Genomic DNA, 19,542 nt, shown 5'->3' on the forward strand with positions numbered 1-19,542 from the left:
ACCTTACTTAGTGGCACACAAAAAATACTTGTGGCACAGCCATTGGCCCAAAGGCCTTACATTTCAAAAGGCTGAAAAAATAGGGTCTACAGAGTCCCATGAATCGGTTATATGTTATATGTTATTCCATGTAGAGTTCCCTTGTAGCAGCCTGGATAATAACAATGTCAAGCCATACTTTACTGGAATATGACAATCAACGGCAAAAGAGAGTAAGTTTTCTGTATGACAGGACACAAGATTTGAACCTGGGACCTAAACCATACATGACATACACACTCTATTTGTGCCACCTTCTACATGATGACAAGGTTGATGTGCTGCATATGTGGCGATATCATGAAAAACTGAAGAATTTAATATGGCAATATTAATGTACATACTCTATGACAGTATCCACTTTAGGAACCCTGAACTTCAAACAACTGTTTTCATTATACGAGTATTGTGACTATCATCCCACTGAACTGGACGCAGATAAGCTGTGCAATGTCACTGAGCATTTCAAACGATGTGCCACACAGGCCAGTATTAGGTCCCCTTGCCTGCTGATGCTAACCAGCCAACTGTAACTTGTGAAAACAGAACTGCACTTCAGTCTTCCTTGCCCTGACTACCACATAAGTCATCCTGATAAGTTATATCAGCACATTTAACATAGTCAGTATGTGCAGTAGATTACACACAGTATCACTGTGGTTTTGTTCCTTGAAATGTATTCTAATTTATTCAAAGTCTCTAGTATAAATTCGCAAGTGCATATACCAGTGTCCATATCCCATACACACAGCTTGACAATGCCTGATGACTGGCCATGTACATGTAGGCTTGTTTGAGAAGTCTGCATCGTTCAGGAGAAGTTAAGGTTCATGTCGCTGTCATAGTTAACACGGACAGTTAATGAACATGTGTCACAGCACACCACGTCCATTCTCAGGTTAGTGTCCATGTCTGTAAGTTTATAACAACCACCGCAGCGACAGTCGTACGTCCTCAGATTCCTCTCCTCGTCGATGTCAAAATCCTCCAAGCAAATTTCTTCCTGGACCGGTCCTTCCTGCGCCAAACAACGCTCCTGCCAGCGAACATCAAACTCTCGCCGCAAGTGCGCATCACTAAGGATTTTCCAGGCTCTGTCTACAGCCAGGTATCTGTCCTTCATTTCCAGTTTTTCTGAGTCTGTCATTGAGCTGTTATTGACTTTGTCTGGATGCAGATCCCGCACAAGTCTCTGGTAGGACTGCTTTATCACATCCACAGAGTCAGTTTTGTTACACTGCAGTACGTCATAAAGATTCTCCATGGTTCTGGTTTATCAGGAAAGGATAGTTGTTTATTACTGCATAGTCAACCTGTAAGCAAAATCAAAAGCTGCCTTTAATCCATGTTATTATGCTTTAATCCTAGTGCTGACTAGGTATTACAAAGATGATTCTAACACATAACATAATCATGGACGTTAATCAGTTGTACAAATTTCCAAATTCACTTAACAGACAAAAATGCTGGCCAACTGTTTTTCTTCAACAAAGGCCCTGGTTTACCTCTGTGAAGATTCTCAAAAGAGTTAATCTAGTCACTGCATCCATAAATTCCAATCAAGTGTTTTAGTGGTTTAAAAGATTGAAGATTTACAGTAAATAAACATTCCACAGTTCTGTAGCCTTTACCCCAGTGTCTTCAAAAACACTGAGCCATCCTTAAAACAACTTTTTGTTGAGCGTAACCCCAAAATATCAGAAATTGTTTTTAAAATCCAGCTAATGAAAAAGTTAGGATTTTAACAGAAATTATCAATGACAGGGTATGATCCTTGAGATTTATAGAGCTGGGGTTGCTGTGTACAACACCTGCCCAAGGTTATGATGTCAGTTCGGTGAAGACTCTGCTTTTCGGTGAAGACTCTGCATCTGAGAAGTGGGTTAACAACAAACAATGGTCAGCAATCACATCTTCACAACTCTTAAGATTTATGAATGGGAATTTGCAGAAAACAAGGATTATGCTTTTAGGGGAAGATCATGCAAAGAAAAAAAAATGAAAGAAAACTTTTCATTTTTGAGACACATTTAATGTCTCTTGATAACCAATCCATTTTATGTGTATTTTCCATCAAGGCTCGGAAATTTTCAGAATTGCTTTGACAGCTAGCACTGTTGATGACACAACAGCAGGCTACTTAATTGACTGTTGGAAACTTTTTTAAAAACTGTAGTTTTTACTCCCACCAAAAGCTTAGAAGCTCTTTCGTACCTTAGTATATTAGGACACCAAATTAAAACCAAACGTTCATGTATCATTTAAGTACTGTCTGTAGAAGAAAAATTTGGAAAGTGATTTTCCCCAACGTATCTCCTAACAAATTCCCTGCATGATCTCGTTCAAAGAACAGAATCCGAACATAATATCTGATCAAAATTCCCAATTTTGTGCGCAGCAGTCGAAGTCACTGATCATCGAAGCGCGTCTTGATTGCCACTTCATGATGTTGTTGTTGTAGCTTTAACTGAATTTGACAACCTAGCGCCGTTACTCTGCTTTATCGACTAAAGCAACTGCTCCACATCACTCTTATTTCTTACTATAACTTACTGTACAAAATTCTACGATACACTTTGATCAGCACCTTAGCATCAGCAACTTCAGAAACACTCAAGCAAATATTTTCACGACGCACACACAAGTACGTGCTCCACTATGGAAGTCGCCATCTTGATGAAGTCAACTACAAGCGATAAATTTCCTACGTTTCGTTTTGGTTTACTCTGTATTCATTTGTTAATAATTAAATCGATCATGCAAAATTTTATTTATATTAGTTTTTTGACGGAATAAACAGAGTATCAAACACTACTTTTTGAAAATTTATTTTATTTTTCCCTATTTATCGACTGCATTAGACTAAAGAGTCGGGCACTGGCAGGCAGACGACAGTCTTGAAACAAGATGGGAGGAATAACCAAGGAACTCAAGTCTCTGCTCAATGCACATTTTATTACGAATGTGGTCTTAAGTTTGGTGTTTTTCATTCTCAAAACAAGTAAACCTTTGTGTGATTATCTCTTCGAGGATTGCTCTTTAGAAGTGGTAAGTCACTCAGTTCGTGTGGTCCTTCGCCTGATCATGGAGGTATATATAGTTCAATATGATCTGATACAACCGAATTGTACTCAAAACTAGAACTAGGAGGGCATTCAGGCTTTACTTTTGACGCGCGGGTTAGCCGGCAAATAGACACTGTGTAAGTCAGACTGGACTCTCAGTGTTATCCATAGTCAACCTGTAAGAAGCTGTTCTGTTACCCTCCCTCTGCTGTCAGTTTTAACATGGATATATACATGTATATAGAAGGAGGAATAACTGGGACTCTTCAAAACGTTCAGTGTACGATATTGCAAAGCAGGACCCTGGCTTTGTTTTAACTGGGCATTAGTCTGGCTGCCTTGTAGTAGGTTTTTGCGCTCTAGAGACTATAGCAGCTTTTGACACCTGGGGCAAAGGTACTCAGAATGCACCCCAGTTGTGCGTCACTTGTTTACAACAGAGCCCCCTGTTCAGGTGGTGAATAATTAATACAGAACAACAGAATGGACGTCAAACCAATTTGCCAATTTCCTTGGGAGTATCATGTTTTAAAGTAAATAACATTATAAGCAAAAACATGCTACCGACAGTTGAATCGTAATGATCGCACATTTTTGGTTTGTATGCCTAATAAAGACAACAGTTTCTGATTTGTTACCATACATTTTAACATCCTTGCCAAGCAAATGAAGGTACTTCATGTATGCATATATACAAGCCTAACGTCAGTGCAATATTATAGACTGCTTTGCTTATTTTTTCCAAACACTAGAAAAGTGTTTTTTTGTTTTTAAGAATATTTACAAACATTTCTAATATAAAGACTTTTTCCTAGATTTAATAACTTTTTCATCAATTCATTAGTCCCTTCTGGTTACGGACACAAATAACATTTTGACATTTTTTTTTTCACTTTGCTTCAATGGAGTGAATTGAAATGTGATGCATTCTTTCACCATGACATCCAAATCATGCTCTAATTTCTGTCTGTTTCATCTTCATTTTCAACAAAATTATGTCAGTTTTTGTCCTGTTTTTTCTGTATCCCTGACGATTTTTTGGAGTACGTAGTTTGGCCTTGGACCATTTCACCTGGAAACTTCTTAAAATCTGAATAAAATATAGCTAGGCCTATTGGCTGATACAGTTACTTATGCAGAGAAAACTCAACTTCATGTCATTAATACATTTCACCATATAGAGCCATTTTTAAATAATCATAAAGCAACATGCCGCCAATATATATATTATAAGTGTGGAGGTTTAAACAAGGACGACAATCCCGCCTGGTGGGAGTTGGATTTGCCCATATTCCATTTCAATGCACCAAAGTTTATTAACCCCTGCCATGATGGTACACTATAGAATGCTGCCCTCACAAATGTCTCCGTAAGCAGTGGTTCACGGGTTATATAGACAAACATTAGCAAGAAACTAATGAACGTTCAGCAGATTCATGTATTCAAAGCAGGTAATCCTCTTCAGTGAGCTCCATTTTTAAAAGTCAGTGGGGACTGCGCATGCAATCATATGTCGACCAGCATTGCTTCTGGAGAAATATAGGATTGTAGTGTTTACAAAATTCAAAGTTGTTAACAGACCACTTGTGGGACCCTAAATTGCCACATGTGTACATTCAGTTAAGCGTTTTCCTGATCTTATTTTTCTAAACTATAGATGGTTAGTTGTGCGTAAATAAAGTTTATGGAGCTCAGACATGACCAATTTTGCATATTTTTGAAAAAGGCCCATGTATTTCTAATGTGCCATTTTCAATCATCATTTTGAAAAACTTGAGATCCGAAGCCCATAATCTGTCAGCACCAGGTAAATGGCAGAGACTAATGCTGTCAGGAAAACGTAATTTTATCGCACTATGTACGCCATAAAATAGTGAAAAAATATTCCCAATAGCTCAATAAATATCACTGTCCTTTTCATACTATATCTTCCAATATAGATGTAATTAAAATGCCCACTTAAGTACACAAATATGGTCTTACTACATCTTTGTTGTGCGCAGAATTTCGAGTTGAGGTTTTTTACTCAAAGTAAGCGTGCATGATGGGATCCCTTTCGAGGCAGAAGCCCCGCTCACAAACGCCCTGTGAGGCGCTCTATCGTACATTAGACATCAAAGACTGCCCGGCAGTCTTTATTGCACAAGGAAAATGCCTATTTTTGATTCACTGTCAGGGATTTTGAATTCGTTGGATTTGTATAATTTTCAGCTTTCCAGATTGTCTGTGTATTTCAGCAGAACTTGTGATGTTATTTTATACAACTAGGTCTTACTGGTCACAAAAAGTGACATTTTCCCCAATGAAGGCTTTAACGTTATAATAAGTTGTGCGGTATATTGGAAACATTTGTTCAAGGTGGTAGAATTCACCGTTTTCATACAGTGAATGTACCAACGCCAAAGTGAAGCCAAACATGCCAGTGGACAAAAATGTCTTTGTAACTAGTGACTTTCTAACTAGGTAATAACATAGGAAGCATAAGTTTGATGGAGTGCCCTAAGCGCTTCAGTGCAATCTCACCCTCCACCAGGTTAAGAAATAGTGACATGGTAGGGCAAGACTGTTGTTTACTGGCTAACCATAGTATTGCGCTACCTGGAGTTGCCTAGAACTTTCCTACTTATATACAGCCAAGCCAGGTATGAGGTTTGGCATGTCTACACTTCGGATGACTTAGGGAATCAGTGCATACCAAATATAAGTACGGTTTGAGTTCTGACTACAATAGTTAGGCAGCCACCCAGGGCTCTACATATAAGTAAGACTGAGCTAAAAGTAAATATCGTAGGCTACCATCAAAAGGCTTTTGGTTTACTCGTTTAGTGAAGTTTTATCCCCACCCCTTTATAAAACTGAATACCAGGATAAAAAATTGACAACATTTGTCATGTTTTACAATGTCCAAATTTTGGGGGGGGGGGGGGGGGGGGGGAGTGTTAGCCGGGGGGGGAGGGGGGGAGGGTATGGAGTATTTCATTCTGGTCTTGTGGTCTTGTAACCACTTGGACTCAAATATAATGGCTGGCTTCCTCTCCGGCCTTGTGTGGGAAGGTCTGTCAGCAACCTGCGGATGGTCGGTGGTGTCCCACGGGCTCTGCTTGGTTTCCATCCACAATGCTGGCTGCGGTCGTATAAGGGAAATATTCTTGAGTACGGCGTAAAACACCAATCAAATAAATAAATAAATAATTTTTCTTTTTGTTATAACTATTCATTTTCAGAAAGAATGGGAGTATGTGACATTTCTGGGCTGTATAATTGTGATGAAAAACAGAAAGCAAAGTAAGTGTCAGGAATGGCAGTTAGGGAGGAGTGGCACTCTTTTGTTCATTTTATGAATTTATGTAGGAAATGACAGTGCACCATGAAAGCATTTTCCAATAAAACAAAGAGAGTATAGTATTATATTTATTGTACTTTTTTATGTGTTTTTCCTGACTAAGACATTGTTTAGAGTGAATTAAATGTGAAAAATTAAAACGCAATGGCATCATTCCAGCCAATAAATGTGGTTACGTGTAAACAGCATGACCTTACTTTTAGTTTAGACAATTCCCTGCAGAGATATAGTGTGTGAAGCAAAACTGCAGTTTTGTTGGGTGAGGAAAAATTACAAAAAAGTATTGAATTGAAATAAAAAATTTTGGACACTTTTAACTAGAGTCATCCTTCAGAGTAAAACATTAAACAGTTGTTTTTTTCATTCTTTGAAATTTCAAATTCTCATCTCAAGACTGGAGTGCATTTTTTGTTGTGTATGTATAAATTATAAACGTGGGACAAAAGGTCAGTCAGTGACTTGCCAAAGAGAATGTGGTTTATTTCTGACACTGCATCCGTTACACTGATCATGTGAATAAGGTCAATAACATCAATCAATCTAACATGTGGAGTGATTAATTTATGTAAGTGATTCTCAAAAATTCAGATTCCCTTGAATAGGATGATCCAGCTATTGTGAATATGGTGTATTTTTCTTACATGTGTTCAGTGAATGACCCAGCATGTTTGCTTGTTCAGACAGTTATGACTTTATGTGTGCCCCTTGTTTCAGCTGCCTATGTGGAGTACGTGGGAATTGTGTGTATGTTTGCCAAGGTCTTGAATCTCATCCTGTTTTACAAACAGAACCCTGTATATGCCATCGTCTATGCTGTACTCTGTCTCCGTAAGTTTGTCTTTGATTTTAGGTAGCTTTTTATAAAGAGAAATTCCCATTAGCTGATACCACAAATGATATGATTATAGACACTTAAAAAATTTACTCGTATTTGTTCCTTCAGCTGTTTAGAGTGCATCTGTTTCAATGAGGCCAACAGTGTGCTATTCTGTGTGATATGATTATAAATACATGTATATACAACTGAATTACAATAAAATTTCACACACATTTTTATAGACAAATACAGGTTATTACAGGTGCTGAAAATTATTTTCCAGTAGGATATCATCCTGTTTGGAGGAAGTTTTATGATGGTATTCACAACATAATTTCTGGTTGATAAAACTTAATTTGTCATGTGGAAAAATTACTGTTAAACAAATACTAATTTGACATTATTCAATTCACTTGTGCATAATTTATAAAACATAAATATGGTTCCCTTCCACAGTTCAGATAGTGTTTGTCCCAGCGCCCATGTACACAGGTCCAGAAGACATCATATATTTCAGAGATAGTCATTTTGAGGTAGGCTTTTTGCTTGTCTGTTAGATTTGTTAACGGTAAGGTCAGATGAGCTTGTAGCACAAATTTCATTTCAAATTTCATAGTCTTCTTCCAGTAATAGGAGCCTCCATGGCTCAGCTGGTTAGCGCACTAGCTCAGCATGATAACGCAGCAGTCTCACCAATGCGGTCACTGTGAGTTCAAGTCCAGCTCGGCTGGCTTTCTCTCCGGCCGTACGTGGGAAGGCCTGGCAGCAGTGGAATTTATCCATACCTCTATATGTCACTAGTGTGACACCAGATTGCCTGTTGTTTGTCTCAGGCCGTGCTTGGGAAGGTCTAGCAGTGACCTTTGGATGGCTGTGGGCTTCTGCCCGGTTTCCTCCAACCATAATGCCGGCTGCCATTGTATAAGTGAAATATTCTTACGTACAGTGTAAAATCCCAGTCAGATAAATATAACACCATGATGGCACAGGTAAAAGAATAGTGGGATACCTTTGCTTACATAAAACTCAACCCTCAACTCGGGTCAAAGCTGGACTGACTATCTTTCCTTGAACTACTGTAATTCTTCAACCTTTTCGCATGTTTGCAAGGTGTCTATTCATGCATATTCTGAAGGCATTGTTCTGTATTGATTGATAAAATTATCCTTTTTGTGAAGCCCTGTAACTGGCCAATCTAACCAATGTAGTTTTGTCTCCAAAATCAAATTAAAAGTGACCGGCCCGGATAGCACAGTTGGTAGAGCGTCCGCTTCGGGACCGGTAGATCCAGGATCAATCCTTGGTCGAGTCACACCTAAGACTTTAAAAGAGGAAGTTGTAACTTCCTCACTTGGCGTTCAGCATGAAGGGGATAGTGCAACGACTGGTTGACCCGTATCAGTATAATGGCTCGGGCGGGACGGCTTACTTGCCTTCGGTAAGTCGTCTCAGTGATGCAGCACTAAATAAAAGAGCGGTGGAAATCCGTCCTGCAACAAGGAGGCACATTACACATGAATGCACCCTAATGATTCCTTCGTCGTCATATGACTGAAAAATTGTTGAGTACGACGTTAAACCCCAAGCACTCACTCACTCACTCAAATTAAAAGTGTGCATAAATTGCACTGAAAGTTTATCTTTCATGTGCGAGAAGGTTGAGGAATTCAGATATATAGCCAGTATTCCCATAAACTAGATAGACATACCGATGGTCAATAGACTACATAGCTTTGGTCCAAATTATTCTTGGTAGGAAAGGTTCTCTATTGAACAGTTATGTTGAGGAACGATGACCTTTGAGTTATTGATGTGAGCAACACGTACTCAGTCAAATGATGTATTGTCCTACAGAATCTGCATCTGTTCTGTACTTGACAAATGTGGTCACTGCCTTGATTCTAACGCCCACTGTTTTCTTGGACGCATTTTTAAGTTAGGACGATGGTCAGGTTTTCTGCAAAAAGGGTATTTTTTTTGTGGCAGTCGTTTTCCTCTACCCATAAACCTGATAGTTGCAGGTGACAGTTGCCACTCTCTTGCTGCTGGTGAGATCTTGGTGTGTGGTTAGGATGTGAAGTGTGTAGTGTATGCCCGGGTATGATAAGGATGCGGGCAGGTGACAGTTGCCACTCTCTTGCTGCTGAAGAGATCTTGGTGTATGGTTAGGATGTGCACTGTGTAGTGTATGCCCGGGTATGATAAGGATGCGGGCAGGTGACAGTTGCCACTCTCTTTCTGCTGAAGAGATCTTGGTGTATGGTTAGGATGTGAAGTGTGTAGTGTATGCCCGGGGATGATAAGGATGCGGGCAGGTGACAGTTGCCTCTCTCTTGCTGCTGAAGAGATTTTGGTGTATAGTTAAGATGTGAAGTGTGTAGTGTATGCCCGGGTATGATAAGGATGCGGGCAGGTGACAGTTGCCACTCTCTTGCTGCTGAAGAGATTTTGGTGTATGGTTACGATGTGAACTGTGTAGTGTATGCCCGGGTATGATAAGGATGCGGGCAGGTGAGAGTTGCCACTCTCTTGCTGCTGAAGAGATTTTGGTGTATGGTTAGATTGTGAACTGTGTAGTGTATGCCCGGGTATGATAAGGATGCGGGCAGGTGACAGTTGCCACTCTCTTGCTGCTGGTGAGATTTTGGTGTATGGTTAGGATGTGAAGTGTGTAGTGTATGCCCGGGTATGATAAGGATGCGGGCAGGTGACAGTTGCCACTCTCTTTCTGCTGAAGAGATTTTGGTGTATGGTTAGGATGTGAACTGTGTATTGTATGCCCGGGTATGATAAGGATGCGGGCAGGTGACAGTTGCCACTCTCTCGCTGCTGAAGAGATTTTGGTGTATGGTTAGGATGTGAAGTGTGTAGTGTATGCCCGGGTATGATAAGGATGCGGGCAGGTGACAGCTGCCATTCTCTTGCTGCTGAAGAGATTTTGGTGTATGGTTAGGATGTGAAGTGTGTAGTGTATGCCCGGGTATGATAAGGATGCGGGCAGGTGACAGCTGCCACTCTCTTGCTGCTGGTGAGATTTTGGTGTATGGTTAGGATATGAACTGTGTAGTGTATGCCCGGGTACGATAAGGATGCGGGCAGGTGACGGTTGCCATTCACCTGCTGCTGGTGAGATCTTGGTGACAAAAAGTGGCAGACAGCGCTCAAGTGACTGTTTGCACAGTCCAACATTTGCTGAATACGACGCCGTCCACCAGTGTGTTGTACATATCTGTATGCCACAAAGTGATATGTAGGAAAGTTAGTCAGTAACTTGCCAAAGGTTGAAGGTTTTTGCATGCACTCCAGTTTCCTTCAGTCATCCATAATCCTTTCCGTTTCATATAATTTGAAATTCTTGACTGTGGTATTATGCAAATGATAAATGAATAAACCAAAGCAAAAAAAAAAAAAAATGTAAAATTGATGATAACGACCAGTTTCTAAAGGTGTAACTGTAAAATTGGTTTTGTTCTGTTGCAGGAAGAATTGGAGAGGGACAAACGTGTGACGTGGGTTGTCACATTTTTCGCTGCCTGGTCACCTGCCTGTGTTAATTTTGCTGGACCCTTTGCCAACATCTCCAGCAAGTAAGGTCTTTGTTAATACAGAACATCTACGTGTACATTTACATAACTTTACAACTTTACTCTGTCACAGCCTTTTGATCAACAGCCATGGGTTTACACTTTATAAAAAGGTCTTGATACATGGCAGTCTGAGAGAAATTCTACAAATGTCTTTGTTGGATAGTCACACTGTCAGTGTCCAGCTGCCTCAAAGTGCCTGTTTTACTTAAATCAGTATGAATCTTCCCTTGTTTCTTGTGATGTATGCTGAATACACAGTGGTATAAATTAATGCATTATTTGTTCATGTCTAAACATAAATCACATAAGTAAGTGTATAAAAAGTTGAAATATGACGATTCATAAATGAGGGGGGATTACTCATAAAAATTATATGAGTTCAGATGAAAGAGTTTGAAAAGTTAGTTATAAATATGGTTTTAAATAATTTTTTTGATTTGTCTTCCGTGAAAAAAGGACATTTGAAAATGATTTTTGTGTGGTGGATATTTGAGACCACTTCTTGGTATATGTTGTCTCAGTTCCATAATAATGATGTAATGGATGTTTAAGAAATGTATTTGTGCCAGAATTTGATCTTCTAGGCTCACAAATGTGTTCATTTGGATTTTTATTACAGTTATATCTTTAATATATTCACAAATATTATCATTATTAAGGTTAAGTGCATGAGTTTGGTTATAAACAACAAATTTGCACTGAAATAAATTTATTAGACATGCATCACATCGTTATTTGGAACATTATATTGCAAAAATGATCTACAACAAATATCCACCATTCAATACTGTTTTCAGATTTCCTTTCTGCTGAAAGAAAGGATAGAAAAACATATTAAAAGCCATATTTCTTAATAATTTTTCATGCTGTTCATCTGATATTTTCATCATTTTTATGTTTTTTTCTCCTTGAAGTGGTGTGTAGTTTGATATCTAGTGTACCAGGTGAAGGCAGTTTTACCTTAACTGTGTTGTCTACATACCCATTGACATTTCCAGTTTAGAAAATTCCTGAAAACCATATTTCATAATCAATTATGACAGAAAGTAAAAATCTGAATTCCATTCCGACAGATATCGAGGGAAATTAACTGATTGTATAATGATCAATAATGTAACAGCAGATGTTAGTTGATGATCTCAATGTTGTCTCATTGATGTCTGTTATACTATTTTATTTTCACAGATACGCCCTTGAAAATTTGAAGTTTGGGAAAATTGATGTCACCAGATATCCTAAAATTGCAAATAAGTAAGACATTTACTCATTTTTGTATAAATTCATTCCAACTTCTAAAAGCTGACAAGCAGTATGCTTTAGTTTTTCTTGATAATACAATAAATGAAAAGACTTAGCCTAAACACTACCATATGATTAAAGAAGCTATTTTGAAGATTTTTTAGACAGGACTTGTTTTCATATGTAGTAGAGTGGACATATTCATGTGTAATAGAAAGGACTTATTTTCATCTGTGATAGACAGGACTTATTTTCATATATTACAGATGACACTTATTTTCATATATAATATACAGGACTTGCTTTCTTACTGTATATTACAGACAGGGCTTATTTTCATAGATTACAGAATAGATTTATTTTCATATGGAATAAAGAGCGCACATTTTATATGTAGCTGACAAGAGTTCTTCCTGTATGTGGTAGAGAAGAGTTATTTTCATATGTTCCAGGCAGACATGATTTTCATGTCTAATATTAAACAGAAGTTATTTTTACATGTAATAGAATGGTATTATTTTCATATCTGATAAACAAGAGTCATTTTCATGTTACAGACAAGAGTCATTTTCATATCTAATAAACAGGAGTTATTTTCATATGTAATAGACTGGTGTTATTTTCATATCTAAAGGACAGGAGTTGTTTTCCTATCTAACAGATATGATGTGAATGCATCTGCGTGGTCTAAAGAGCTCCCAACAGTGATCCTGTTCAGAGATGGTCAGGAATGGATGAGGTACCCACTAAAGGACAGCAAAGGAAGGGTCGTCAGGTACATCTTCAATGAGGTCAGTTACATATACACCTGTAATATCTTACGTGTTCTTTCACTTATTGGTTTTATGCATTACTCATGTCTATGTCTCTTGCTTCACAGCAGTCAGGTTTTTCATTCTCTTGGAGACTTATCTTTTCCTTAAATCATTAAGGAAAAGATTTCCTGGACACAAAAAAAGTGCTTGATCACAGAAACTGTCAAGCCCTTGACCAATGACATCAGGCTTTTGAATTCAGCTCTCTGTGGCGGACTGTAGCTTTAAGTCAGTTGGTTTGTCAGGTACTTGGTGAAGCAAAGGAAAGTGATTTACTGCAGGAACCCCATAAACCTGAAAACACCCTCTGATATAAGTGTAACATTCATAAACATGAGTCCAGTAAATAAATGACTGGTAAATCATTGAGGCAGCATTGTTATGGAATCTTTGCTCTGTAGTAGCTGATTGTAATGTGAGTAAAATTAGCTTGGAAAGTAAGTGTGAAAGTAAAGAAATCAAATTGTTTTTGTATTTTATGCCAAAAGTATTTCTTTCTTTCTTTTTTGTGAAATTGTCATTAATATAAGAGTATGTTTATTTATAGCCAAAAGTGTCCTTCCTTTCTTCTTAGTGAGGCTATTAATGTTTACTTGTATTTATTTAATGCCAAAAGTGTCCTTTCTTTCTTCTTAGTGAAGTTATCATAAATATGAGCATGTCTTTATTTAATGCCAAAAGTGTCCTTTCTTTCTTCTTAGTGAAGTTATCATAAATATAAGCATGTCTTTATTTAATGTCAAAAGTATCCTTTATTTCTTCTTAGTGAAGTTATCGTTAATGTTTACTTGTATGTATTTAATGCCAAAAGTGTCCTTTCTTTCTTATTAATACAGTTGTCATTGATATTTGTGTTCATTCATTCTGTTACAGGATAATGTTATACGTGATTTAGCCTTGAATGAAATCTACAATCAGTGCAAAGCTCATCTGTCCAAGAGGAAGAAGAGGAACAAGGAAGAGTTAACGGAGAACACAGACGACAAGAAAGAGAAATAAACAATCAGACTTTAGCTAATCAGTGTATAAATACAGGCAGGCATTTTTTATGCTATGATTCCACAGCAGGAACATTTCACTCTCCTTCACAACTCAGAGCAGTGTTACAGGGTGTTTGTGAGACAACACCAGGGCCCAGTTTCAGAAATGTGTATGATAATCACACATATAGGACAGTGATACGGTAATGGTGATGTACAAAATACCGTACGACAAATGTACGGTATTAAAAAGGTTGCATGCAGCTTTGTGCAACTGGGCCCTGGTCTGCTGTGTTGTTCACCAAATCGTGCTTCCTGATGGTCAAATGATAATGTGAAGACTTGGCCATTCATTTGTCAATTTCCTGATTTTCTAGATGATAACATCTATGGCCAACAAAATGCCTGTCCCATTCAGACGTGTTGGCTTGCCTGCCCAGGTTATCTGGCAAGATGTGAGTGTTAACCTGGAGATTTCTTGTAGGCTGGTATGGTGTGTTGATTGACATGGTTAGTTTGCCCTTACAGTTCTGCGTCAGATAGAGCAGACCCTCTCTCATCGGTTCAAGGCACTGTATCCACTGAACGGGCTAGCATATTGCAGGGTGCCTAATTGTTGTTAAATAAACAGGCCATCCAGTAGCAGTCGTCATTTATCATCACACACACACCACTGAAAACTTGAATTAAAAATACTTTCATTTAGTTGTTTAAATTTTTAAAAACATAATTAAATACAATAAAACGTTGGAATTCTGAGTTAGGCTTTATCAACCAAATTTATTGTGTTTGGCATCCTGGTCATGTCACAGGGATTTTTACCTTTACACTAGGCTGTTTGCATATTTGCATGTTTTGGATTTAAGGAAATAAGAATTTTGATCATATAGCTGGAAACATTTTATCCAAGAATTGAGGATGCACATGTAGGAATACTCTAAAAAAAAATTATCAAGAGTGTTATGTTAAGTTCATTTTGGAGATGGTGGAGTGGGGGGGAGGGATAAAATTATTGTAATGAAAGACTGGAGTTTGAAGCTACACCATGCCAAGAGTTATAATTGCATCATGTATGCTTGAATTCAAGAAATGATTCAATAATGAAATCCCAGTGAAGTTCCAAGATTATGTCTCTTTCAAGTCTGGTGACTTGTGTTGGCTGTGCAAACTTACTGCAGTGATTTCAACAAAGTTTTCTGTGGCGGGAAAGACTTTCTCAAAACTCATAACTGCTTTTGTAAATGGAGTTGCCTGAACTAGAATGCCACGAGGAATCATTACCAGTTAGCGTATAAAGAATTAGTTTAGATGGATTTGATAAAGTCGACTCCCATTTGTACTTGGTACAGTTATACCAGTTTACCTACGTGTATGTCTTAACACGGTGTTGTTGTTGTTTAAAACAACGGTGGCAAAAATAGTTTACATTTTATACATGTTTTATGCGTGTAAGAATTTTCACTGGAATTAGCTGGTCATTTTTCATTAACTGTCATTTTTACTGTCCTTCATACACATTTACATTTGTAAAAATTGTCAGCAGTATGTATATAAAAGTTTTACCGCGTTTACAAAGTGTTGTGTACTGTTTTTGTCTTTTCTCACCTACATACTTATTTTATCCATGATCTTCATTATCGTTGACAAATACTACCATCAGCCATCAGTCTTGTGATTTCTCAAAGTTTGCATGTAATATGGATTTGATTTGATTGGTTTTGAATTTTTAGTGTTTTACCGTACCCAATAATCGAAGCTGTTGATTAGTCACATCTGGCATTGTTTTAATGATGCTCTATATTACATGTGACGACAACACAGCGTTTTACCTAATTTTACTTAACCTATGGTGCTGATAGGGTGTGTAATTTCTGTTGTTAAAGCCTTTACGCGGATAGTTATAAAGAACCTGAGGTTAATTGACAAGGGGTTGTATTTCATAGGTTACGTGTCTTTAGTTCATGTTTCAATATGATAGCTCTCGCAGATGGGTAGCTTTATGTGGTTTATGATCGCTTTAATAAACGTACCTAATGTTCAGTGTGCTAACTCCTATATTTCTAACAGTCATACAGTAACTGCTCTTTTTGAAGGTGTAATCAACTCAGGAACAAAGTATATACCTTTAGGAATACTTCCTTAACTAATTCAAGTTTTGTTGATGAAAGATGACATTTTCGCCCGCTCTGGGTTGGGAGAAGGTTGAGATACAGCATGAGCTGGACTCGAACTCAGCGATGGCTTTGGCGAGAGGCTATTGGGTCATTATAGTGCGCTAGCACGCTAACAACTAGAGCACAGAATCCCTGTTGTTTGAGAAGATAGCATGTAATCATGCTATCCTATGTTTCTGAAGAAAGTAAATTTGATGAACTAGACTTTCTTTTCCAAATAGCAAAAGGCTATTTTACAAAATACATGGGTACTGTGAATTTGGTTCTTTTTGGGTTCTTTTTTCCCAAATGTTACCACAGTACCTCAAATTTTTAAGAGACTCTTTTGGAAAATACGGCCTGCAAGCATGAAAAATATGATCATTAATTACAAAACTCGAGAACACGACTAGCACGAAAAACCGACCATGCTTATGTAATCTCCACAAAGAATTTAGTAACATAAATTCGTCAGACATGAAGTGGATTATAGTAAATATTTAAGACAGAATCATGCAGACTCAATTTATAGCTTTCTCCATGCACCAACGTTGCCCAGTTTGGCTCTTTAAGATCAATGCAAGCCTGCATACTTGCTCATACTTTTTATTTATTTGATTGGTGTTTTGCGCCGCACTCAAGAATATTTCACTTATACAAAGGCGGTCAGCATTGTATAATAACAGAGCTCAGGGAAACCCACGACCATCTGCATGTTGCAGGCAGAACTTTCCACGACCATCTACTGGTTGCTGGAAGATTTACCCCACGACCATCTAAAAGGTTCTGGACCATCTTCCCACGACCATTCACATGTTCCTGCAAGCTCCCCCCCCCCCACGACCATCCACAAGTTGTTGCAAATCTTCCCACGGCCATCCACAACTTGCCGGTAATCTTCACTCGACTATCCACATGTTGCCAACACATCCTCCCACGACTATCCACATGTTGCCAACACATCCTCCCACGACCATCCACAAGTTGCTGGGAGATCTTCCCACAACCATCCACAGACTGTTACAGGATGTTCCCACGACCATCCACATTTTGCGGACAGATCTTCACATTTACAGAGAGGAAATCAGCTAAAAGTGGGCTTAAACTCACAACGATCGCATTGGGGAGAGGCTACTGGGTCATTGTGCTATGCCCAATGTTTCATACCCGAAAGGCTGTAGTTAATACTCATGTATTCAAGTATATACGTATACTAAATTTCACAAAGTACCCAATCAAGCGCTCTGTTTTGTCACTGTTGATTTCTATCCTTTTATGAAATATTAGTGGAGCAGATAATTGAGTTCCATCACCCGTAACTCTTGCGGTATTGTGTTTTGTCAAGTGTTAATGGTGAGCCAGCACAATAGCGGTACTTTTAGTAATAACCCGCGAACCCGGCACGAAAACTGATAAGCCGAGAATACATGCACCGAAATTGATTTGGAATCCTGTGGATTTTGTGTTTGGTCGAATCCATACAAATAAAATTTGTCGTGACTGGTGTGTTCTTTGCAAGAAGATCTACCCGAAAGACTGTTGTGCTGAAACTAATTGTTATTTGTAATTACATTTGTTAGAATTCCGACAAAAACACGATTATACAACGATGTCGATGTCCCTGAACGCCGCGGGAGTCCTATTTGGAATATTCGCCCGTACAGCAGAGGGCTTAAGTGGAGCCTACATGTTTTTATTTCGTTACCACCTTCAACCAGAGAGGCCTAAGTTGAGAGAGTTTTGCTACTGGTATCTAGGTAAATATAACTGTTACATTAGTCTCAGCTGATATGTAGACTACGCAAGATAGCTGGGCGTAGAAGGTATACAGGTAAATCGGGAATTTCTCCTGTTCATTGTTACACGGTTATACCAAGTGAATTTTAGAACATGGACATCTAAAAAAGCAAAGTGGAGGATATCTTGTATATTGCTTTACCTCATACGCTGGGGGAAAAATGTCGGCCATGACGGATTTGTCGCAAAAACGGGGATTCTGAGCTCACGCGTAAACCAACTAGGATCTGGTATTGGTTGCTTCATGACAGCGCAGTTGCCAGTTGACGGCGCAGAACCAAACACACCGTTTATTATTGAGAAACGGAAATGTAATGTGAATCTACAACGGAACACATGATGATCGGAATTATATAACAATGAATATAGAGTTCACGTGGCTTGTGGAATCACAAGATGGCTACACAGCTTCATGGCTGCTTGTCCTGAAATGTGAGTCATGGGGCAGTAGTTTTTGGTTTTGGTCCATCAGATTTTCAAGGTTTTCAATTGAATGCGCCAATCTGAACACATTTAATCACTGACGAGTACGTTAGTGTAGCCTGAGGCTTAAGCCACAGAAAACGTCACAAGTATGCCAGTTGTATATCTACAACATCTATACTTTGGTGAAAACTCTAACAGTGCACACGGGAAAACCCTTTGAGTGCATTGCTGTTGGACAAACAAGAAAAGAATTTGTACTTGCCTGATATGATACTTTGAGATGGAATGAATATAACTGGTTGAATGTATACCGTTGTGTGTGAACGGGTGGAGGACAAACAAATTGGTTTGGAAACTTCTATTTCATCTGCAACTGTAAGGGTGCCGTAAGGAACTTGAACTCCCGCACAGATGTGGATATGAAATATTCATGGTATGGATATATTCGATGGTTTTGTGCTAAATATAGGCACTCCTAGTTGAATTACAGTATATAAAGGCATCTTTTGTTGTCAGAGATTTTCTGAGCATTTAGCGAAATTGTTGTTTCTCTTCCGGTCGATTTTCGTCCCTTTAGCAGCTTCTATCCTGTATAGATAGGTCATTATGGCACAGTGTTGTACCTTTGTTCGTATATAGCGGAGGATTTGTACCTTTGGCTGTGGGTTTGCACTCTAGGAGTGCCTTCTAGTTTATATACTTGAATAATGTTTAAGGCGAGATTCAAGATTTTTCTCTTAAACCGTTTTATGCCTGGCGAAAAATGTGGGCTTTAGCTTTAAAACTCAAAAGGTTCCTTGGGTATTCCCCACTGGGTTATATATTTATTAAAATTTTACGCCATATATAGGCTCAACGTTTTTGAACTTATACAACAACGATCTTGATTTATGCCTGGATACAAATGCATTTTTTTTCTTATATATTAGCCTAGGCGAAATCTAGGCGAAGTAGCTCGCCAAGTAGCTAATAAATAAGCTGTCTAGGAAAGAGCTTTACCATAAGAATTTTACTGAGTGTAAAGAGAAAATATAGGCACCTATAATAGTTACATACCGGTACATATTTATATATCAGTGGAGAAATATTTGCGAATATGGTAAACATCTGTATAGTTAGCTTTTCTGCCCACTAATGTATTTTACCTGGATATACAATAAATTTTGGAGCATTTATTGACAACATAAAAGAGAACAAAATATTTTACCGCCAACAGAAGTTCAAAGCACCTTGGTGTGATATCCATAAACCTTTACGCAGGCATCTACCCAGTAGGGTCAC

The 19,542-nt window shown here is 38.4% G+C and overlaps 1 protein-coding gene across 1 annotated transcript; it reads left to right on the forward strand.

Annotated features, from left to right (window-relative positions):
* The first annotated feature begins 2,942 nt into the window (after positions 1–2,942).
* On the forward strand, positions 2,943–15,449 carry LOC135476633 (thioredoxin-related transmembrane protein 2-A-like). The gene is made up of 8 exons (XM_064756722.1): positions 2,943–3,087; positions 6,329–6,389; positions 7,162–7,275; positions 7,721–7,797; positions 10,745–10,851; positions 12,037–12,102; positions 12,752–12,881; positions 13,779–15,449. Exons 1-8 carry the CDS (start codon positions 2,947–2,949, stop codon positions 13,902–13,904), a joined length of 822 nt encoding a protein of 273 aa, XP_064612792.1. The 5' UTR covers positions 2,943–2,946; the 3' UTR covers positions 13,905–15,449.
* Positions 15,450–19,542: the final 4,093 nt, after the last annotated feature.

This window comes from Liolophura sinensis, chromosome 10 (assembly GCF_032854445.1).
Source record: "Liolophura sinensis isolate JHLJ2023 chromosome 10, CUHK_Ljap_v2, whole genome shotgun sequence".
NCBI classification, from domain to species: Eukaryota; Metazoa; Mollusca; class Polyplacophora; order Chitonida; family Chitonidae; genus Liolophura; species Liolophura sinensis.

Excerpts from the sequence above, each read along its gene's own strand:
- LOC135476633 (XM_064756722.1), top strand. The coding sequence starts at position 2,947 with ATGGGAGGAATAACCAAGGAACTCAAGTCTCTGCTCAATGCACATTTT. Across the intron at positions 6,390-7,161 it reads GATGAAAAACAGAAAGCAAA|CTGCCTATGTGGAGTACGTG; the intron begins GTAAGTGTCAGG and ends CCCTTGTTTCAG. Across the intron at positions 12,103-12,751 it reads TATCCTAAAATTGCAAATAA|ATATGATGTGAATGCATCTG; the intron begins GTAAGACATTTA and ends CCTATCTAACAG.